General features: G+C 36.9%; 1 protein-coding gene across 1 annotated transcript; it reads right to left on the bottom strand.

The window, feature by feature from the left end:
- Positions 1 to 6483: 6483 nt before the first annotated feature.
- On the bottom strand, positions 6484 to 24383 carry LOC113981417 (heterogeneous nuclear ribonucleoprotein K-like). Its single transcript, XM_027708793.1, has 13 exons — positions 24327 to 24383; positions 23382 to 23480; positions 21704 to 21760; positions 20225 to 20268; positions 19220 to 19292; positions 18524 to 18637; positions 17352 to 17480; positions 16578 to 16885; positions 16187 to 16241; positions 8174 to 8195; positions 8017 to 8099; positions 7408 to 7577; positions 6484 to 6631 (listed from the first exon to the last, which is right to left on the bottom strand). The coding sequence occupies exons 1-13, from the start codon at positions 24381 to 24383 to the stop codon at positions 6598 to 6600; spliced, it is 1245 nt and encodes a 414-aa protein (XP_027564594.1). The 3' UTR covers positions 6484 to 6597.
- Between the last annotated feature and the right edge of the window lie 525 nt (positions 24384 to 24908).

Here is a 24908-nt window from a genome sequence, read left to right as displayed (position 1 = left end):
TCGATGGAGGGGCATAAACATAAAGCACACAGACCAATTTGGTTGGCCATATGTTCAATTTATTATTTAAATAAGTCAACTTTTATACAGTTTAGTTTGTTTTGGGCACATGCTTACGACAAGGTGATTGGATAGCTCAGTCTGTACACGCGTCTCATGTCTCCAGTTCATTGGACCTGATGTTCTGTCCACGCGGCCTGACATCATACTTGGCATGTAGAGGCCTTCATAATTAGGGGCTTTCTGAAATCTGCAGGTGTACCTTTATCTGTACTTTCTCAAGGCTTTCTTGCTATAAACATACTATGTTCTCAAACCTTATAATTAGACACACAGCTAACAAGTATAAACATTACATATTTTCACAGTCTATAAGTATAAACATTACAGCTTACAACTTCTAAAGTCATGTCAAGCAAGGCCTACAGAAATGCAATAGAAATTGTTCACATAATTTGTATCCTGCAACAGGAGGAGGTTAACAAAGCTTGGAAAAAAAGGATGCCCACTGATAGCGGACACAAAGAATGCAGAATTTATGTGACATCTGATAGAACTCCCAAGATAAGGAAGAAACTAATAAAGCCAACTCAGCGATTGTGCTGAAATCAGCTCCAAGTGGGTAAAAGGTAATTCTGGCAGGGAGGATCTGCGACCACTGACCCAAGAAACCCACCTACTCAAAAGAAGAGAAAGACTGAGCATGTGGACTAAGTAGCATGAGAAGTGAGAGAATCATTAACCAATAGAAGATAGAATACTAATTGATAAGAGAACTCTGTAACTTGTAGCCAGTGAACACTAATTCCTTTGTTTACTAAAATATACAATTAGTAAACTGTTTTGATTGTTGGTGTGCTGGCTTTGTGGAATACCACTGAGCACCCAGGCTTGCACAACTCTGAAATAAATAATCACTGTCACTTTTGAGTATGTAATTACTGGCTTGTTGCACACTGGATAATGAATCCGATTTTGCGGACAACAGGAGCATTAGACAGGAACAGAGCCCTGAGCTTCTGAACTAAGACTGTTAGTTCTTAGATGGAATCACTCTTTCAAAGTCTAGAGAGAGAAAAAGAAAAAAGAAAAAACAAACCAAAAACCCCCAACATTCATCAGTTTGATTATCCTAAGCAGTAGACAGGCAGTTTCCAATTAGACTCTACTATCTAAGCATTAGCCCTATTTATTTTTGTTGTTTTATGCACAGTATTATCTCAATAAATATGAGTCTTTCTCTTCTTTCTCTCTGTTCTGAATTTCTGTCATCTCATCTCATCTTTGGTCTTGAAATTCTGGGAATTTTTATTTTATTTTTTTAAAAGGCATAATCTTTATTTGCTGAATCTTGCTATATATGTTGCTACATACACAATTTACAGCTTATTTCAAAGCAACAAGGACAAATACAGAATACTATAGAAGATTTGTACTGGAAATCAGAAGAGTGACGAATCAGCCTATACATCATGGCTAGGCTTCGCGAACAAAGATTTGGGAAGGGCTCTACCCACATTTGCTACAAGCGCACTGGTGACTAAAAAGGCCAATGCGAGATAGACAAGTCCGGTTGCAAAAGGCACAGTGGAAAGACGCCTTAGGTGGTATTGACAAGACATGGTTCTTTCTGCGTTGTCTTTTCTCCTTGAGAGTGATCCTGCGTGTGTTTTCAAAAGAAGCATCAGCGTTACAGATAGTGTGTCTCCAGACCTCCCAATTGGAGGCCAGAGTAGACCAGTTATGTTGATCAATCTGGTCAAGGCTGAGATGTTGTTTCAGGGAGTCCTTGTATCTCCTCTTCGGGGCTCCTCTCTTGCGGCAGCCAGTGGCAAGTTCACCATAGAGCACGATCTTGGGGAGGTGGTAGTCCTTCATCCTTGAGACGTGTCCTGCCCAACGCAGCTGTGTTCTCAGCAACATGGCCTCTATGCTCGTAAGTGCTGCCCATTCTAGAACAGACATATTAGTCACATAATCTGACCAGTGGATGTTTAGGATTGTACGGAGACAGCGTTGATGGAAGCGTTCTAGGAGTCGCAGGTGGTGGCGGTAAATGACCCACGATTCAGATCCATATAAAAGAGTAGACAGCACAATGGCTCTGTAAACACTGATCTTTGTACTTTTCTTCAGGTGTTTATTTCGCCATACTCTTTTATGGAGTTTTCAGAAAGCTCTATATGCCTTTGTTAACCTGTTGTCTATCTCTTCGTCAGTCTTACCATCCGAGGAGATGATGCTACCTAGGTAATTAAACTGCTGGACTGATTTGAGCTCTGATTCGCCAATGGTGATATGGGGATGATGGAAGACATCCTGAGGTGCAGGTTGATAGAAAACTTCTGTCTTCTTTAAGCTGACTTCCAGCCCAAAAAGCTCAGCAGCCTCAGCAAAGCAGGATATTAAACGCTGCAGAGCTACTTCTGTGTGAGCGACGAGGGTGACGTCATCAGCATAAAGCAGCTCCCAGACAAGATGATTTAAGGTCTTAGTATGGGCTTTCAGTCGCCTTAGGTTGAATAGGCTTCCATCGGTACAATATCAGATGTAGATACCATCTTCTTCATCAAGGTCTGCCGTGGCCCTTTGGAGCATCATGTTGAAGAAGATTGTGAATAGGGTTGGTGCAAGAACGCAACCTTGTTTCACACCATTGGTTATTAGAAAGGGCTCAGAAAGTGCATCGCCATATCTGACTTGGCCACACTGATCCTCATGAAGTGAGATGATCATTTTAAGGAACTTGGGGGGACATCTTAATAGTTCCAAAATCTGCCATAGACCTTTCCTGCTCACAGTATTGAAAGCCTTGGTGAGATCAACAAAGGTTCCATAGAGACCTTTGTTCTGTTCCCTACACTTCTCTTGCAGTTGTCTGAGAACAAATACCATGTCTGTGGTACTCCTGTTGGCTCTGAAACCACATTGGCTTTCAGGTAGAATTCCTTCTGCAATAGTGCATATTAGTCTGTTCAATAGTATTCTTGCCAGGATTTTGCCAGCAATGGAGAGCAGAGTAATACCTTGGTAATTTGAACAGTCTGATTTATCTCCCTTCTTCTTATACAAGGTGATGATGACTGCATCACGAAGGTCTGATGGTAGTTCACCTAATTCCCAACAGCGCACCACAAACTCGTGAAATTTAGCATGGAGTGCTTGGCCCCCATGTTTCCAGACTTCAGGTGGAATTCCATCAACCCCAGCTGCCTTGCCAGTCTTCACCTGCTGTACTAAGTAGAGAAATCCACTGATGACCCAGTTTCTGAACTTTGTTATCAGCTATAAATCTGTCAATTGCAGAAAAGAAGCAAAGGTTCTTGACCAACAGCAGCTCCTCAGGGGTGTTTTCATGCCAGGCATGGCTCTTTTTAGTGTTGTCCACAAAGATCAGATTTGTTACCTGGTGTGCAACAACCCAATAATTACGCACTTGAGAGAGACATTGATTATTTATTCCAGAGTTGTGCAAGCCTTGGTGCTCAGTGGTATTCCGTAAATCAAACGCACCAACTATCAAATCTGCCTATACACTTGCAATCTAAAATGAATCATATTATGGAAAAGTAGCAAGAGAATTGCTAAATTTTCAGAAAAAAGCATACTGGGAGTGTGTGTGTGTCTGTCTCCCTGTACCCCCTCTCCCCTTTTCTCATCCCACCCTCCCAAAACAGGCTGCAACAACTATAAAATTAGCTTTCTCTTTATGAACGTTCAGTTATTACATATGTAAAAGGAACAAGATATGGAAAAATAGCATTCCTCCCCCCCAACAGTCATGCACAACTAACTTCTAAGAATAAAGGTGACATAGTGGAGAACAAATCAGCTGATTAAAGAATTTCCTTGCAATTTATACTGAACTGTTTAGCTAATATATCAAGTGGTGAAATGGGAAAGGAGGACTGAGATTAATTGTTGAACAATGAGAATTGTATTCAGCATTGCCCAAATTAGAAGTGTGTCTCTATTTCTTTAGCAGTTAGAATAAGCTTTTTATGAGGAGATGAACATGCATTTTTAGAATACTACTTCTTTTTCCTTTTAATAGAATTCCTTTCTGTACATAGCAGTCAGCCTTTTAAAAATTGTTTCAGTTTCTACAATCAGTATTACTAAACTATTTTAAAGTACAAGTGTAAGGACTATTGTGCTATCAGTATTCCCCTACATCCCTCTCCTAGCAGAAAACCCCAGCAATCCTCCTCAAGAGACAAGCAGCTTTATGGCCCTAAGTCAGTAGGGGAAAGAGGGGTGGGGACAGAGGCATAAGACATAAAACCCAAACCCACAGCTTCCTTTACAGTAGGAATCCCTAAGGCTCATCTCAAATCATAAATGGTTGGTTTTAAGAAAACCCTAAAGAAAACCCTACTAAAGCTAAAATGGTGCTTATTTGTAAGACTAGGTTAGTGTCTTAAAAGATGCAGATCATTAAAAAGAAAAACCAAACCATTATTCTCCAGTATATAGACTTGTGCAGCTTTTTCCCCGCTAAAATATTTTAAAAACAAAAACCATATACACAATGTAGAAGTGCATAGAAAAAAAATCCTGCACCCATGTTTTTTCTTAATTTGCATTTTTGTTTGACCCTTTTTGCTGATTTCTCCATTTAATTTATGTTCAGCCTTTCCCAAGGAAGTGCCAATTCTACATGTATGTTTATTTACTGGGAAAACTGGCATACTCCTTGCCCTAGACAAAAGCAGGTTTTGGGTGTTTTCTAAGGATTGATTATAGCTCTGCTAACTAGGTCACATCTTATCTCCTTGCCCTTTCCCATTATATCATAAGCGTAGCTCCTTATTATGACAGGCATTACCCCATATGGTTCAAAAAGATGAGAAATAAAATGTTCAAGACACTGATAGGAGAAATAGAAACTTTAGTCCCAGTATCCTGGAATGCCCAAATAAAGAACAATATAATCTTAGAGAAGTCCTAGAGAATAAGATAAGGGATGTAACTCAAACAAGATGTAAACTAAGGTCTGTGTACCCAAACAAGATACACTTTACGGTTTTTGTGGTGAAACACAGTGATGCTGTGCCTGCTCAAGAACTGAGGTCAAGACGACAAAGAAGACCTGGAAGGACCAAAGGACTTCCAAAAGGGGTGTGACTATGTAAAGCAAACTAATGAATATGTATTAAGTAAGCAAGAATAACTAATGAATATGTAAACAGTATGTGTAATAAAAAGCCCTCTCTGTCATTTGGCACGTTCGATTAGAGGAGCTATCCTTCAAACGTCCAGCATGTTGAATAAAGAATGCCCTTTTTAACACCTACAAACTGGTGTTAAGGAGTTTGTTTCTGCTGCTTTTCAGTATCAACACAACCTCCCCCAAAGTGAAATAATCCACTTAATCTGGATCAATCGCATTCAGATTTACAAAGTTCTTTTGAATTTCTTTTTTTTGCTTTTATTTAGTAAGTGAAATTAAAACTTGTAAACTATATATACAAATGCCAAGGTATTACATAAAAAATATTAAGAAGTACTTTATTTTTTAATTTCTCACAAATATTTTCTATGGAATTCAACAGGGAAACCAAACAAATTTAAGTTCTGTATACAATGAAAATCAAGTTAGATACTGCTAATTTGTCAATTCATACAAGTTTCTATCTTACACAAATGAGAGCTCTGAAAAGTACAATTCATTTATTAACTGCTATTCAACTGCTATTTTTAATGTTATTTGCATTAAGCAAGCTGTGTAGAACCAGGTGAATTTAACCCACTGTTAACTCAGTGGCATCACAAAGTTTTAAAATATTTTATTTATATGTCACCTATATAAATATGTACTGCAGAGGACCAAAAACATGAAAAAAGGTCAAATTTCATGCAATGTTTGCATTAATATTTTTGTAAGTCTTTTCCCCAAATAGCAAAGCCGAGCCACTGTTTTTACACTGTTTCTTTAATTTGCCAAAAACACGTAACTCCATCTATATCAAAGAAGCAGAAGAGCAAGCTTAACAGCAACTTTTATTTACGCATTTTCTTGCATGTGGGGGAAAAAAGGGTGTATTTATTTTAGATATTACCTTACATATATAAAAAAAAAATGACCACCAATAATAGGTTCACTAAATTTATTTCATAAAATACATTTTAAAAAAGAACATTACATTCTACACACTGCCCTCAAAGGATGTCAGGGACATGTGAACAACCAGTCCCCTCCCCTCCCATCAAAAAAAAAAAAAATTACAATGTACATAAAGCAGGGTGTTCACAATAGTTACAGAAAAAAACCCCATTATGATTTACCACCACTGAACAAAAATAAAATCCGCTCTTTGCTGCTGTTTCAAAATTTCAGTATTAGTCTTGTGCAACCTTTCCCTCCCCCAAATATTTGTAACGAACTAAAACATGACATCTGGCGAAAAGCAGATTCCACTACACCTCAAATGCAGAATACCTATGAAGCAGAGGAATGTTCGCTATTTAAACAGAAGCAGATATTAAAAAAAAAAAAAAAAAAAAAGGTGCAGGACTCCTTCAGTTCTTCACTAGTCTTAGAAAAACTTTCCAGAATACTGCTTCACACTATAAAAAAGAAAAAATAATCTTGCATTAGAATCCTTCAACATCTGCATACTGCTTCACACTATAAAAGAAAAAGAAAAAAGCATATATTAGAATGATTGACCATACATCTGGCATCAATATTTACAATGGCATTCTTAAAGATTAAACAACAAATCCCTAATACTTTCAAAAGTAAATAATTTTAAAAGTTTAACAACTAATAATTACAGGCATATAATTATTTTAAGTACATTTAAATATTAGTAATCTAAAGCCAAACTTCAAGTTAAACATTAAAAAATGCTATGATAGCCAACATGTTATTAAAGCAAAACTAAGCAAGCTAAGTCCAAAACTGTTAATATTTGGAAGAAGAGAAAGTAATGCCAGCAAGGTCTGAAATGCTGCATAACAGCACCAATTGATTTCAACTTGTCCTGTAGAGGCATGGCCTGTGCCATATGGCAGACTGTGATTTGTTGTCGGTTATCTAAAAACAACAAAATCACTAGTCTTCCACACAGAACTAGACCAACATCGACTGAAATCTTCTATATTTTCTACAGGTTCTATATAATTAATTACAAGTAGTTTTTTTGCAGCAATTTTCACCAGAGAAATGAGAGGACTGCTTGGCTAAGGTGTCTTCCATCAAGATTAGTTTTGAGGGAATTTTCATTTTTGTTAGAACACAGAAAAGAGAATCAAGGCAGAACTACCACTAAAGAAGTTAGGTTCAATAGTTACTTAAATCCTGCCTTCTAAAAAGTATACTGCAGAGAAGAGCTTTAGAATGTAGTAGTAGGGAAGTCAGTTTAAAAATGACAGTAAGGACAGCATTAAGCTTCAACTTGCCTGTTCTGCAGTAAATACTGAGCATTTTGTATCTGGTCCTGTGTTCCTGTAATAGTTATTATTCGATCTTCTGAGCCTTCTAGTGGTTCATCAATTTTGATTGAAGCTCCTGACTCATGACGTATTTGTTTGATTCTCTGGCCTCCCTTTCCAATAATAGAACCTGCCAACTAGGGGAGAAAATAAAGCATTCATTTCTTGATATAACTTTCTCTGCACAGTACTGTTCAAGTAGCTTCCATCCACATTTAGTTTTAAGAGTTACAATGGAAGTTTACTCTTTTACAGCCTCAAAACAGTCTCTGTAATGCATATTATATAAACACAGGTGGAATAAAGTTGGAAGAACCAAGTGTTTGTTTGTAAAAACAAGTTATGTAGACCATCTCTATTATTGAATATTAAGAATTAAAAAAAGTGCAGTGCAATCTCTAAAGTCAAACCAAATATCCTTAAGAATAATCTATTGATGATTTAGACACGCTTTATATTAAAAGTACTTGTCAAGCATCCCAAATACTTTTGATTTACTTACATAGCCTAAGAAAAGGCTGTGATTTTCTATTTATTTATTTAAATATAAGCAGAAAGCAAGTCAGCTTCACTTACATCTTTGGGAATTGTTACTTGTGTTGTGATGATGGGTCCACCAAGATCTCCATATGAACCACGGCCCCCTGTGTAAGAATAGTCTGATTTAAACATATGCATCAAGCCTCTTATTGACTAAATGAAGTGCATGTCAAAGTTCTCTATAAAAACTTACCATATCCAGAGCCACCCTCAAACTATAAGAAAAAGAGAAAGAAAAACCTTAAATAGCAAAACCAGCCATGATTCATTAACGTTTTCATCTCAAGTATCATACTGTAATTTTATGCAAAAATCCTAATCCACAACCTTAATCTAAATGTCATTAAAGACAAAGTGGGGAAAAGGACAGACCAGGAACAAGGGGGCAGGGGGGGAATATCTCACAACGACCTCTTAGCTTGCTCTGTTAAAAACTCTATGAATAAGTCATTAAGATCCAGCCATACCAATTTACCAAGCAACCTTACCAATTCAGTTGGTAAACAGCTCTTGATGCTAATCTACTCCTGACCCTTGAACTAAACTAACACTCAAACTAAAAGATCAGAGTTCAGCCTTATTACTACTACCTATACAGCTCAGGAGAAATGAAAGTTTCAGTTTGGGAAAAGACATTTACCTGGTAACTGTCAACTCTCCTACTCCATCTATTATCTCAAAGAAAAACCAATTCAACTCTAATAACTTGTCTCTCCATTCAGACTATGCTACAATCCTTTGTATCTTAGGAGGGACAATGATGACACTGATAACTACTGTTCTGCTAAAACTATCATATACCAAATCCAAATCACTGCAATGCAGCACTCCTGACTGCTTTTATTTTTAGGACTGGTACTTGATATCAAGTGCTTAATTTAATGCCTTCTATATGCAAAACCACTCATTTTAATCTTCCTGTAGAAGCAGAGAATAGATGTGCACACTTCTCTAGAATTTAACTGATATCACTGAAATACAGGAACCTGTGAGAACTACTTTTTTTCAGAAGTTGTAACGCAATAACTTTTTCCAAAAAAACATTTACCTGCTAGCTTTTTAGAGCCACATCAAAATGGAAGCTATTCAGAAAAAGTTGTCCAGCTGTCATCTGTTTCTAAGCAACCTGTGTTGTTTAATCACATTGCTTAGCAATACAGACCGTAAAACATTACAGAGCTTGTAGTGGAGCGCACAATACAAAACAGTGAAGGACACTGCTTAGAACTTAATTCAGAGACTGATCAGAGTTGCATATTCCACACACGTACTCTTCTACCTACTTCTGCTGATATTTTGCACAGGGCTGATATTTTGCCTTTTTTGGGCTAACTTGTTTTAATGAAGAATCCTTTTCTTGACCCTTTCTACTGCTTCTCCTCCCCAGACTACAAGACAGAAAATGAATTTGACAGCAGATGAATAATTCTAACTGCAATGTTTATGTAAGCTAGGAACTAACATTTAATATTTGGTGGCACTTTGCCATCTTCTAGACAGCATAAACACTTGCTGACACCCTTTGAACTTTCCTTCCTAAACCTCCTAAGAGTAAGAAGTTTGATAAACACAAATCAAATGGAATACTTTCAAATATATATGGATAGGTAATGCACAAGTTTATCCACAACTATGAGTAAAGAATTATTTTTAGCATTCCTTATTTGAAACAGGGGAAAACACAACATGAAGTTAACATAAAACATATTCCTAAATAGATGCACCTACAGGGTGCTGAAAAAGCAAGAGTTACAGTGAAAGTTACAAATTAGAACAGTAAAATAGAGTACAAAAGAGACAATACAACAGAAAAGTTTCTCGGCTGTGCTGATGCGTGCTTCCATTGCAAAACATTAACTTCCTGTAAAGGATTCACTGTTCAGGACATAAACTGCCAATAACCTGAGTTAGAATGAGAGCTTTAGGGATTTTTCAATAGGTGCAAGCTGCCACTATGTTCAATCTCAAGAAATTCCAGTTATCACTTAACCAATTCAATTTTTTTTCCTCAGGAATAAACAAACCAGTCAAAAGCATGAGCACACTCACCAACTCTGGTGGCTGCATGTCATCACAGGCATCCACATGACACTGCATCATCTTCCAGGGACAACATAATGGAAGGAAAAGAGGAAATGTATGCATATTAAGTCCATGTTAAAGAGGCTTATAGGTAACTTAGCAAACAAACACATACATACCAATATAGAGAAACATTTTTCTGCACTACTTAAAAAGGCTCAAAAGTACACGATATAGACCAGTTAAAAGATTCACTCCCTTTTACTTTCACTGCAAGGGAACTGTAACTGGTCACACTTCTTTTTCCCTTGTTTCTGTGGCATAAACAGATACTCCTCTTACACAAAGGATGTCAGACAGTTAAGGGGAGAGCAAAGCTCAGTTTGTTGTTTGGTTTTTTACCTCTGAGTACTAGAACTGTACTATATAGTAAAAGATGTTACTCTCAAATACCAAAACCTTCTATTTCTCTCATGCATAAAAACAAAACAGAAAAGGCATTTAATAAAACAAGTAACTGTCATTGATATACCTATGTCAACAACGGGTCAAGCAGGAAGGACATGGCTTCTCATATTTTATGAATTAATTTCTGTATACCTTATATAGTCAACAGCTAAACTAACAGCTACTACTGCCTAATTATATTGGAAATCCAATTTTTTTTTTTAAGTGTGATATATAGCATCTCTTTCCTTCAGTCTTCTATAACAAATGCTGGGGAAAAAAATCAACAGAATTATAAAAATACAATTTATAGAATCCACTTGAATTACTATTAAGGCAAAGGCCTTTGCTGGATTAAAACGTGCAACACGACATGAATGGCACACTAAGAAAAGGACAACACTTCTGATGAATTATTCTTCAAGGAACTAAGGGACACCTCCAAATCAACCACCCTTGTCCTTATGGGTAACTTCAACTTGCCAGATGTTAACTGGGAACACCACACAGTTGGCACAAACAAGTCCAGAAGATTCCTAAAACATGTGAATGAGAACTTCATGGCATAGGTACTAAGGGAGCTGACTGGGAAAGGCGCCTTCCGTGATTTGTTGCTTGTTACTAGAGAGGGTCTTGTGAGTGAAGTGGTGATTGGTGGTTGTCTTGGCCACAGTGACCATGAAGCAATTGAGTTTAAAATCTCTGGTGACAGAAGGAAAAGCACCACCTCCTAAGGGCACAGGAGCAGGCAATTCCCAAATGTCGGAACTCAAGCAGGCGAAGTAGAAGGCCAGCTTGGCTGAGCATGGATCTTCTCTTGGAAATAAGGCAAAAAAGAAAGTCTATGTGCAGTGGAAGCAAGGTCAGGTGACATGAGAGGAACACAGAGATGCTGCTTGCCGCTGTAGGGAGAAAATTCGTGTGGCCAAAGCTCAACTGCAGTTGAAGCTGCCAGAACTGTGGGGGACAATAAAACGAGTTTTTTAAATATGTCAATAGCAAAAAGGAGACCATAAATAACATTGACCCATTACAGGATGAGGATGGTCACCTCACAAACAGGGACAGAGACAAGGCAGAGGTGTTTAATGCTTTCTTTTCCTCTGTCTTCAACACCGATGACAGGCTAAGGGGGTCCCAGTATCCTGAGCTGGAGGACAATGACTGTGAGAATGATAAACTCCCAGTTGACCCTGAAGTTGGGCGGGATGTGTTGCTCCAGCTAGATCCCTATAAATCTATGGGGCCTGATGGGATTCATCCAAGAGTACTCCAAGAGCTGGCTGATGTCATGACAAGACCTCTCTCAATGATTTTTGAATGATCTTGGGAATCTGGAGAGGTCCCAGTTGACTGGGAACTGGCAAACACTGTCCCAATTTTCAAGAAGGGCAAGAAGGAGGACTCTGGAAACTACAGGCCTGTCAGTATAACTTCAGTGCCTGGCAAAATTACAGAAAAGATTATTCTGGAGTTATTGAAAAACACCTGACAGACAATGACTGCCTTGCAGTCATTGGTCAAAGCCAGCACGGCTTCATGAGGGAAAGGTCCTGCTTGACAAACTTGATTTCCTTTTATGACAAGGTAACCCACCTAGTTGATCAAGGGAAGCCAGTTGATGTAATCTTTTTGGATTTCAGTAAAGCTTTCAATATTATCTCTCACAGGATGCTTCTGGACAAAATGTCCAGCCCACAGCTGGATAAACGCATCATGTGGTGGGTGAGCAATTGGCTCACAGGTTGAGCACAGAGGGTAATAGTGAATGGGGTGATATCAGACTGGCAACCTGTCACTAGTGGGGTTCTGCAGGGCTCCATTTTAGGGCCACTTCTCTTTAACATCTTCATAAATGGACACAGGACTGGAAAGGATACTAAGTAATTTTGTTGTTGATACTAAATTGGGAGGAGTTGTTGACTCCTTCAAAAGCAGAGAGGCTCTGCAGAGAGATCTTGACAAACTAGAGGGCTGGGCAATCACCAACTGTATGAAGTTTAACAAGGACAAGTGTGGGATTCTGCACCTGGAATGGAGCAACCCTGGAAGAACATACAAGAGGCTGGAGAGCAGCATCACAAAGATCTGGGGGTCCTGGTCAATGGCAAGTTGAATATGAGTCAATAGTCTTCCCTGGCAGCCAAAAGGGCAGACCATATTCTGGGGTGCATCAAGCACAGCATCGCCGGCTGGTCAAGGGAGGTGATTGTCCTGCTCTACTGTTTGTCAGCATGGCCTCACTCCAAGTCCTATGTGCAGTTTTGGGCACTATAATACAAGAAGGATAGAAAGCTATTAGAAAGTGCCCAATGGAGGGCCATGAAGATGGTGAAGGGCCTAGAGGGGGAGCCATACGAGCAATGGCTGAGGTCACTCATGGAGACTGAAGGGAAACCTCATAGCAGTCTACAGTTTCCTCACAAGAGGAAGCAGAGGGGCAGGCACTGATCTCTGGCGACCAGTGATAGGACCCGAGGAAACAGCACGAAGTTGTGTCAGGGGAGGTTTAGGTTGGATACTAGGAAAAGGTTCTTCACCCAGAGGGTGGTTGGGCACTGGAACCCAAGGAAGTGGTCACTGCCCCAAGCCTGCCAGAGTTCATGAAGTGTTTGAACAATGCTCTCAGGCACATGGTACGATTTTTGGGGTTGCCCAGTGCAGAGCTAGGAGTTGGACTCAATGATCCTTGTGGGTTCCTTCTAACTCAGGATATTCTATGATTCTATGAAAATATAAATGCTCATTTAAAAACAGTTCCTAAAATACTAGGTGCAGGACAACTTAAGATATGTAACAATTTTCTGCTCTACAGACTCATTTGTGCTAGCTACGACTGATAACCAATGGAAATGAAATCAAAAGAAACAATAACTGGATAAAACAAAGCGATTAGTATTGATAAGAATTTATTGTCTTTTACATGCAATTGAAAAATATGCATGCAGCCCTAACTGATGGCAAATTCCTTGGCCCAGAAGAGTGAAATTTGAAATTTTGTTAATTTTAGTATTTATGTAGATAAATGTGTCAAACATCTTTCCTTCACTGTTGGTTTTTTTTGTTGTTGTTTTTGTTTGTTTGGGGGGTGGTTTTGATTTTTTTTTACATGCTCCTTAACATCAAATCTATTTAAACATAAAGTATGTTTAATATTTTTTTAGGGTATGTACCTTTATTGAAGTGCTAATACAGATGTGTATATGCACATATATATATATAATGATTAAGTAGTAGGAATCATTTAAATGAGGAAAACCAGATTAGAGATCTGAACATACACTACACAACACACATTCTGATTGAGCTCTCAATTAACTCCAATTTCAAAATACTTTGAAAGCATTAGGAATCGACCATTAAAACAAAAAAAGGGGGAGAGGGGGATTAAATAGCTTTATACGTACTTCTCCACCTTATTTTTTCCCCTGGTATGCTTTTGTGCATTTGTATATCTGAAGCACCCATGGGGATGGGGGTGTTAAAAAAGAAATAGCGGAAATGTATTCATGTTTTCTCAGCTATCAAATTAGCCATTATGGTCCCTAGGCATTTGATTTGGAGTACTTACAGCCTAAAATATATACCTCTGTAAATAAGAGAAACAATGCATGTATGTTTTTCAGTAAAATGCTTCAATAGATTATATATATACATATATATGCACACACGCACACACAATTATTTTTTTCCTCCCATCTTTAAATTTACAAGGCTGTCAGTATCATTACATCTCAGAAAATTCAAGTTTCACCATCCAGTCTTGGTTCACCATCTTACAAGTCTTGAACTACTGAACTTTTCCACCTTTAGAGAACTGGCAGAAAATGAGGATTTCTGTAGACTCAGCATTTCCAAGACGTTGGTCCTGAAAGAGACTCTATTCTTGCCTTTTAATGCATTTATGTAAAATGGCAGTCCTGCTCTCTGAAAGTAGCCTTTCCCATGCATTACTTCACAAACCACAATGATGTTGGTTTAATTTAAATGTTTTGCTAGAGAATGGTTTCTACATGAAATACATAGTAGCTCAAGACCTTATATTTCTGGCATGACACTTCCAGCTTTAGCCTCACAATCCATGGAAAGACTTCTCATGTGTTTATACAGTTAAGGATACTGGGACTATGGTTAACTAAAACTAAAAATTAAATATGATCTGTGTCAGAAAGCAGTCCTCGTTGTAGGCAGGCTATAAAACTCATGCATAAAGCAGCCAAAGCCATGAGCGGCTCTACTGTGAAGAGGAAATAGAATTGCTTTTCAGAACATGGAAAAAGAGCAGAGGTGACTCCCATTTATTTGTAGAAAGTCATGTCAAGAAAGCCAAGGTCAGCCTGATCAAAGTCAGACTAAACAGAGTTCAAATAGATTTTTCTATTCTAAATGGAACGGAACAGAACTAGAACACACTATTGCCCAAGCTGAAGACTGTGCTCAACCATATATATAAGGAAGGGCAGACTGCTCTGTTTATATGCCCTAACATTGGTTTTACCAGCTGCAAATACAAAAACACAAAACCTGAGCTTTGAAAACATGAAAATACGAATAAGTGATCTTAGAGGTCTAGTTCATGACTCCTAGTTTCTTAAGATCCTGAGTAGCATAGACAACTTGCTGGTTTTATGTTGTGGGGTTTTTTTGTTTGGTTGTGGGTTTGTTTACTTTTGGGGGGGGTGTCTGTTTTTGGTAATTTTAAGTGCAAATCTTTCCTTTCAATATTTCTGCTAGGCTTCTGGTGCCTCAATTTTGACATTCTTTTAATATGTGCTTCCAGTATGTTACTGGAAGTAATTGCCTCTTCCTCCTAGGAGATGGCAATGTGTAAATCTCATTTAGGTAGCCCATTTCATAGCTCCTCTTCTTTCTCTTCCATTCATTTAAAATTAAATAATCTCATCTAACCTGTCATCTTAAGGAAGAGGCCAAACAGAATCAGAGGAGGGGAAGAAAAAAAAAAAAAAAGAAAAAAGATTGTTAACCAGAGGTTTACCTCCCAGATACCTATGATTTCTCTTCCCAGGAAAGAGGATACAATAAATGACTATCAGGAAGTCACATTTCAGAGTACAAGATGGAAGAGTAATCTTTAATCCTTTTTTAATTCTCCCCATCCCCCAACATGGTTGAAATGTACCTAATTTCATTTAAAATTCAACTTATCAGTGGTCCTGGCTCCAAAACATTTGAAATTACAGTAGATTTTTTTGCAGACAGAAATCGGCATAAAGACAAGAACTGAACTGAAAAAGCAATCATCTGCCAGACCAACTAGAGCTCTTTAAAGATATTATTCATGTTCTCAAATTCTGCTAGCGTGTCAGAACAATGTTTTCCAACAGATGTTTCCTCAATCTGAAAAGCCTCCCAATTCTTATTTCTGTCACTCTGATTAAAAAGAAACAGTCTACAAGAAGGTCTGGGTAATAAAATCTGCAGGGACTGTGCTCTACCAACTTTCTATTCCATTGTTGATGGTAGGTGGGAAAACCAACCAACCAAAAAAAAAAAATCCCACAAACCAAAACCACACAGATGATCACATCCCAAATACTCTTTATACCCCAGTCTTATTCTTGGGGAGACCATTTGTATGGCCAAAACATTTTGGTGATATCAAAGTTTATCAGAAGCACACATGCCCCACACTTAAAAGTACGTATTCAAGAACAGTTTCCTCAGATATTCAAAGTGCTAACTGTATTTACTAAATAAAACGAATTTTAACTCCTACCATTCCATCATAACGGTCTCCAGGTCTACCTCTTCGATCATAAGACATAAGATCCCTAAAATGAGGAAAAAGCAGCAGCACATGACTCATGTTATAAACTAGTTTATATATTCTAATTCAAGTTTTAATGATTTGCACACAATTATGAATTTCTGAATGCTTTAGCCTAGTTCTGAACGACATAAAATAAAGTTACAGAACTATTAGTCCTGATAATACTGCAGAAATAACTTAATTCAAATATTTTTCAAAATTTTCTGGCGCAATGCACACTCAATCCTGCATAATCACTACTAACATGGAGCGTGAAACAAGTCCTGGAAACACGAGCACAATTCAGTAAATGTTACTCAACTTGAGTTTTGTACAATGCATTTATGCAACAGCTTACCCGCCACGAGGGGGTGGTGGAGGAGGAAGAGGAAGATTACGAGCTCTGCTGCCACCTCTGCCACCACGACCTGGCGGAGGTGGTGGAGGTCCTCTGCGAGGGCTCATATCATCATAATCTCTTCTTGATGGAGGCATAGGTCGTCCGCCACGACCAGGAGGCATTCGATCAAAGCCTCCTCTTCCACGCATTGGAAAGCCTACTGGACGTCCCCTTCTATCATCAAACATCATTGTAAAGCCACCATAGTCATACGTTTCATCATAGAAATTGGGATCGTAAGGCTGGGCCCGTCCTTTAATTGGAGACTAAGACACACACACATAAAACAAAAAAAAATATATTTCATTAAACTAATATATTAAATGTATAAATATGAATTTATACATGCTGAACACGTTCTTTATTTTGCAATGCTGATAAGCAAATGGCGATATGCTTCCTGAGAGCTTAACTATGATAGAGAAACCGCTATTATTGATGGGTGTCACGTAACTTTGTTTTAATTTCTCCCCAATTTAAATTTTCTTATTTTACTGACATGTAAAGCATGACTAAGTCCCTTGGAACCAAAAATGTCTTCTCTCTCCAATAAGGTACACTCCAATTCTAGCAGACAGGAATAATTTCAAAGGGTGCTAACAGTCCAACGCTTATTTTGTTACTGAAGAAGAGACGTTGAATTCAAAATAGAAATGGAAAGATATAATTTTCCAGCCAAATCATCCTGACTTTCATGCATACCAATGAAAGAATAAGTTTAAGACACATTACCTCAGAGATAAGATCCAAGATAATCTTGATACACTCCACAACTCTATCAGGTTTTCCACCAATAAGCACCACTCTATCAGTGGAATGAGGACAACATTCTTGAAAGAGCTTAATGGTGGTTTGAGTGTTCTGTCGAAGAGAAGAAAAACAACCCCCAAAACCTTCAAATAGAAGTATTTTAAACAATTTTATAAACTTATTGAAAACAAAATAGGTAAGACACATACTGAAACATTTTAAAAGAAATGATCAAACAAAATCATTAAACTTCTAGTCATTTTAAGTGAATGCTTGGTTTCTGAATTCTTACAACAAATTTAATCTTAGGATATTACATTTCTAAGACCTGCAATGACATCAGTTTGTATGAAATGCTAGTGAAAAGGAAAAATTTTTGAAATCTTTCAATTATGGATCATCTACATGGTCATTTAATCAAATATGAGCAAAAGGACCACATATTCATTGTAAGCTTACAGGTTTTATAAACCTTCATATGTCATAAAAACATTCTTTGGATCCAAGACAGCAATGTTGCCAGGATTATGTCTAGTTATCTTGCTTTCCCCTCAGTCCACACAAATAGTAGCGTATGCCTAAACTGACCTGGAATTGCTTTTGACACAATGTGAGGAAAGGATAGAAAAAAACACTATAGATTGATAGAGACCACTAGCTTTTTAAAACAAAACCTCATTCCTTTACAAAGGAAACAGTGGTCTTCAAGGAAGTGAAACTTAAAAAAACCCACAACAAACCAAAAACTAAACAAACAAACAAATCCCCAAGAGAAACCCACCCCACACTACTTTTTTATAGCAATATTCGAACATCTCTTAAATTATCATCATTAAGAGTTTATGGAGATGCATTGACGCTAAACCATTTTCCATGTCCAACACCACCAACAGTCTATTCAGCAGTTCATTCCAGGAGTGATGAATGGCATTTTAATTTCAAAAAGTATCTTTTATTTTTAAAGATTACTGTTAATATGCTTAAAAGCTTTATAAGATGTTCTAGGCTTTATCCCCAACAGCCACTTCACGTATGAAATATGTTCTGAAGGATCATAAGTCTCAGACGATGCTTACACTCACTGCTCATGAACACAAAAATCTAATTTTTTTAATAGAATAAAAGCAGAATCTGGAAAGAATAGGAAACAGTACCTCTCTGAGTTCTTTGATTTTAGCACCCTTAACACCAATAATTCCTCCTGCTAGACTTTGGTGAATTAGAAGTCTTAATTCACAGTCAAAGTCGTTACCTTTGTAGTGCTGATACTGTAAGATGCATACAAGAATAAAATATTAGTCAGGGGAAAAAATAATTGAAAAATCAAAATACTAATTTTGGTTTTCTTTGTTAAGATTTTTCTCCAAACAGCATGGTATGACTTAACTTCCTGCTGAACTGTAATACTGTATTTGCTACAATAAAAATCACATATTTTTAAGTGCTTTGCCTCAACACGAGGTGATGTCAAATTAGCTTTCCTTATTTCTTTTATTAATATTGTTGTTGTATAAAATTTTAATATATCCAACAGTGCAACACACGATTACAAAGCAAAGGCAGAATGGAAATAACAATAGAGTTACTTCAAATTGGGAACTAAACAAGTCAGGAAACAGGTGTTTTGAAGGGGAGGAGGCTGTTCCAAATATTAACTTTTTAAGAAGAAATTGTCCGCTACCAAAAAAAATGCCAAGACATACATTGAGCGCTATAGGCCTTCTTTCAAAAAAGGCTGGGTTTTATTTTCTAAATTACCATATCAAAAATAGCACACAATCATCTATAATTATCTTGTTTTAAAATCTAAATTTATACCTCTGAAAAAGAAATAAACCTAAGAGACATACCTCTTCTAAAGTAGGGATAATCTTCTTCAAGATTTCTCCAATTGTCTCTGTATCTGCACTTATACTCAAGATACTGTTAGAGGTCATAGTGTCAGAAAACATGGAGAAGGTGGAAAGTAGCAGAAATAAGTTTAGTATTCATAATCATATACAAAATTCTAACAAGATTGACTACACAGAAGAACTTACAATTAATATACCCCATTTAAAGTAAAGCTGTTCACTGGATTTACAACACATGCATCTTTGTTTATGCCCAATATATATGCATGATGAATTTAAGGCTAGATAGATCTTGCAGAGAGAATGAGAGCACATGAAAGCTTTTGGAAGGGCTCAGACAGATTAAGCAGGCAAGAAATTGACGCAGAACTGCAAGTATGAGTGAATATTCACTTTCCCCACCACCACTAATTTAGTATACCCTTGCCATTACATTGGTTAAACTAGCACACCTTTCTGTAGAAAAAGTGGGGATATGTAAGTGGTCAACATTATATCTGCAGTAAGGTTGAGACACCAGCTAGAAATTAGATTACTAATGGGCTCTGCAAAAAATGGAATATAAATACAAGGGGAAAAAAAAACAAAACAAAAAAACAAACCCACAAACAAAAAAAAATGTAACACAAATGAGAAGAAAAGCGAACTAGAGTTAGTATTTTATCAGAAATAATTATGAACAGACAATGCTGGGAGGGAGAAAGGTGGGCCACTAAGACCAGAGCAAGAGACTCTTGAAACAGTTTGATTTATAATGCAGTGAATATACAACACTTGAAGCTGTTCTTTTTCCATTGAAATAAAATTAGTGGATTGTTTGGGTGGCCAACTCACGTAAAAGTTCAGTGACAAAAAGACTTAATGGGGAAAATAAGACAGAAAACTTTAAAAAAACAATACACGGTCTATAAGGGGATGCTATTTAATTATATCAAAGGCAGGTAATAAAATACATTTCTCTCTTTCTAATTAGGCAGTGAGGCATAAACTGTTGGGACATACCGCTCGGGGCCACTGCTGTCTGGGACTGAAACACTTGCATTGTACTGCATTGGTCATTGGCGTTCGTGGATGTTGGCATTGGGCATGGGCATTCAATCAGAAGTTGTCAAGTATGGTACCCGTTTGGCAACGAGCACATTTTTGGGCATAGCCAACCAGGGTTTTCACATGGGCGTTCAGGGGCGGATGGGCCAACGTCATGGTGGGCAACGCAGGGGCAAGTCGATCCAGTACATGGGTAACGGAGATATATGGCCAAAAAAACAAGGAGAGGGAAAAGGGGGAAAAGCAATAAATTTTAATTTAATACAAACTATACTTATTACTCTCAGTTAATGAAGCAAGTTTAAGTTGTTCTGAAGACTAACACAATAATGGATTGCTACATCAACTATGGCTTAACAGTATGGATCTTCATGAGTTATCTGACTAAACTACATTTTAACATAATGATGTTTCAGTAGCAGGCCGTCTCATAAACGTAGGCACAAAAACTGTTGAGATCCATATTACTGAAACCTTGGGCAAGTTGGGAAAGTTAGTATTCCAGACTAGTTAAATTATCTGGACTAAGGTGATGTGTTTATTTACTTAAACAAAAAAGCCCCTAGCTGCCAAAGTTAGTGAGTGTATGTATGACTCCTGACCATTTCAGCTTAATCCTCAATTCTGGTTGCTAAAGTTTGTGAACTTAGATGGAACTGATTCTGTGATGATATATTAGCAAATATTGTGTTGAATACAGTCTTACTTGAAAAAAATTGCCAAAATTGTAGTCGAGGCTAAGTACATGAGTGTAAACAAATGGAATTTAAGAAGCATTGCCAAGTTTTATAAATACATAACATTTACGCTGAACATGTCTAATCACAAGAGTTAACCCATATAAAATATGAATAGGTAAATAAGTCATGACCACTTAAAAATGCTTCCAAGTGGAACATTTCTTTACTATTCTATACCTGTGTTTAAGTCATGCAACCTTAACATGAATGTTTTTGCGCTTTATGTCCACACTGTTAAAGTAAAACCAAATGGATCGTTATGTTTTGGGGTTTTTCTTTTTAAAGGAAGTTAAAGAATTCTTTTATCACTGGGTTAAGGCAGCCACCAGCAATAGTTTTCAATAGCACTATAATTGATTCACATATATGGGAAATGTTATAGTTATGAGTTTTAAGCTTTGCCAATATTTCTAATTATAGATGTTATTTAAGGTGTGTAATTTAGAGGTACCTTGTTTGAAAGCAAAGAGGTTTCATATAAACCTCTCCTCCCACATAACTTGAGCTGGGCTTTAATTAAAACACAAATTTAAAAATTAAAGCTATCTCCTCTAACAATTATAAATGGTTTATAATTAGATTATTGTTGTCTAGTTTTGAATTTCTCAATTTCCAGAAATGTAAGCAATCAAGTTTTCAATGCAATGCTCTGAAAGAATTGGTGTTAAATTAATTCAAACTCATGTATACTCACATCTGTACGAAGTGCCTTAATATTTTTGCCACCTTTTCCAATCACTGCTCCAGCATTCTGGAAAATAGTTTTCAGAAACTATGTTATGCTAATACAGCACACGGACTACATTTTTGAACTGAAGACTAAGAACAATGTGTCTATTTTTGCATTCCCTTGTGGGATGCATTTAGGGGCGGGGTGGGGTTTGTTTTGCTTTTGAAAGGTTCAAATTAAATCAAAACATAAACTGACATGGTTTTACCATGGGGGGGAAAAAAAAAGTCAATACAGCTCTTACCACTGAACTTTGGAAAGACATAAAAATACTCAGCAATACAATTTCAATTTTAAGTTTCTAGGCAATTCTACCTGTATTCTCATAGAATCATAGCTGGACAAGCAGATGAATAAAAAACTGGTTAGATGATTGGTAATAGTTACTGGATCTTACCGCACCTGAAGGCTGGTAAGAAGTGGGGTACCACAGGGGTCTATCCTGGTATCTGTCATGTTTAACATAGAATGGTTTGGGTTGGAAGGGACCCTAAAGATCATCTCGTTCCAACCCCCCTGCCATGGGCAGGGATGCCACTCACTAGATCAGGTTGCTCAGGGCCCCAACCATCTCATAGTTAGAGTATGACTGAAAAAATATCTTATGGGATTTCATGCATGTTATGTAGATCAAGGATTTTGCCAATTTATTTGATCACTTTTTTTTTAATGTTTGCAAATTTCATTTTCCACTCCAAACATTTGATAATTCCAAATGCTACTTTTGATTGAAGCCTATGTGACTCAACTGACCTCTCAAGTAGATACGGTCTGAACAATGTAAAGCCAATATAAACAATCGCTACTCTCCAGTTGCTAAAATCAACGGGAATAAACTCAGATATTCAAGAGGGGCAATTGTAAAACTAATTTCTTACCAGAATATTTCAAGAACTACATGCAAAATTATTGCTTTTATTATGCAGTTCATATATGATGCTAACAGCACCACAAATATTTTGCAGCACTACACATAACTTGACTATTCATCAGAAATGCCATGTAGAGCTAAAGTAACATTCCCCTACCCCGACACAAAAGACTGAGTTACTCCAGACAGCACAAACATCTGCATTAACTGGAAACACTAAAGGAGATTCATAAACAGCAATTTTACTGTGACAATTTATACTAGTCAATGAAGCAATTGCAATCCGTGAAACATTATTCCCTTATTTCCTCCTGTTGATACATGTAGACTTACTAAATCTGGGAAAATTACTAAAATCTTGAGGAAGTCCTCATCTTGCCTCTCATATTTAATTTACAATCATAAGCTAATCATTCTTTAAACTGATTGCTTTCTAAAGACTAATTGCTTTCTAAAGACTAATACACAGTCGGTCCTCTGGAAACAATTACGTTCTACTTAAACATGAGAATTGGTTTATTTCTTTATTTTTTCAATTAATACATTTTTTTTTAAATCAGAGAAGTCCCACAGATCATTACTCATCCTTGAAAAAAAATATTGAAGGTAATACCATTGCAATACACTTCTACTATCACGCTTACAAATATTCCTAATAAGTTATTTTAAATAAAGCACACATTCTTTCTAAACATGCACCACAACATTCACTGCTACCACGGTCTTAAGCAATGGTATAAGCAGGAACAGAGTGATACTGAAAAAGCATACTTTGCTTTGAAGCAAGATGCGCAATTCAACCATCTCATCTGTATTCCGAGATCTTTTGAAGGCCTGTTCTTCTTCCATATCTTCTGCAGGACGTTTGCCTGTAGACAGGTCCATAGAGGGGAAAACACAAATATATATTTAATTTATTAAGTCACGATAAAACTGTATATCAAGCTATGCACTGTATTCCTAGTGAAGCATTCCCTGCTATTAGCCCAGTGCTAACTTCTGACATCTACCCTGAGTATATATAGCACAGAAACATCATTCTACATATCAATTAATTATTGAAGACTTATTCAAATCTATGAACTACAGTTGGAATGAGAATTTTGCAAACTTAGTGAATAAAATTACAACGTTGTTTACAACAGTGCTGCATCACCTACTTAGTATTTCTTTTACAACTGGGAAAACCTTAAAGCCCATAAGATCAAAAGTAGTTTGTCCAATACTGAAATACTGGTGAAACAGTAGGAAAGCAGTATTTCAAATCACTTTGAAAAACTGGCCTGAGTCAACTCAATACTAATGCTCTAAGTCTTCTTCACTAATTATGTCCAAAAGGCTTTTCATTTAGCTAATATTTAGATATATTTCACATATATATACACACACATTCCTTCAAAGTAATAACTGCAATAAATAAAATGTAGTAATAGATACGCCTAACAGTATTTTTACATGATCGCATTTTCCATACAAGTACTGAGCATTTAGCTATCAAATATTTTTGAATCTTTTACTTATAACTTTTAGATACTTAAACAATGTCTAAAATACTCCCACAGAAAAATTACATGTTCATGATAAAAAAATCACATAAAACCACACAGGACACTTAAAAGATTAAAGAAAACATGATAAAGTTAAAGCATTCCAAAATAGCTTGAAATACCAAGACTCAAAAAAATTAATCCCCCCAAAATAAAATAGCCCTTTAAAAAATTTACCATTTGTCTCTGTGTTGGTAAAGGTCTCCTCCTGTTGTTCAGTCTCCATTACCTCTTATTCTTAGGAGTGAAGATGAAACCTGTTGCAGAATAAAAAAGAACTAGTACATTATTTTGTGGGGAAAAAAAGCTAATTGTGCATCATACTAATGGGAAAAGCAAAAAGAGGTGCCTGCTTTTAGAACTTACCAGTTTTATATACACTTGCAGAGCAAAACTCAAGTGCTCTGGGCGGGATCAAAACCCTACCGCTTCAGAAGCCTATGAAAACAGCATAGGTCAGGCTCTGTTCACTTACAGGTATGATTCTTGCTACAACTGAAAATGGGGCTTTGACCTGAGATTTTGCTGCTAAGCTTTTCTTTATAAATGAGAAAACAAGGCCAAATACATCACTAAGAAGAGAAATAATAATCAAGTACAAAAGCTTACAGACACACAATTACACTCTGAATTATTTCAAACCTGCTAAGTTTTCAAGCATTTGCTAGTTTTAAGCAATCACATTTACTGATAATGATTTTCAGATATTTAAAGTGAATAATTATCTGGTTCCTACTTTTAGGATGTTATA

Source organism: Neopelma chrysocephalum, unplaced genomic scaffold, assembly GCF_003984885.1.
Source record: "Neopelma chrysocephalum unplaced genomic scaffold, ASM398488v2 Primary Assembly neopelma1_96533, whole genome shotgun sequence".
NCBI classification, from domain to species: Eukaryota; Metazoa; Chordata; class Aves; order Passeriformes; family Pipridae; genus Neopelma; species Neopelma chrysocephalum.
Note: the sequence above shows the minus strand (reverse complement) of the source record. Positions and strands in the feature narration are given on the sequence as shown.

What these genes read in the sequence shown, in the direction of transcription:
- LOC113981417 (XM_027708793.1), bottom strand. Translation starts at nt 24,383, where the DNA reads ATGGAGACTGAACAACAGGAGGAGACCTTTACCAACACAGAGACAAAT. An exon ending in AAATCAAAGAACTCAGAGAG is followed by an intron (nt 17,481 to 18,523) that starts GTACTGTTTCCT and finishes TCTCTTCGACAG; the next exon opens with AACACTCAAACCACCATTAA. An exon ending in GAGACCGTTATGATGGAATG is followed by an intron (nt 8,196 to 16,186) that starts GTAGGAGTTAAA and finishes TTTTTCTTATAG; the next exon opens with TTTGAGGGTGGCTCTGGATA.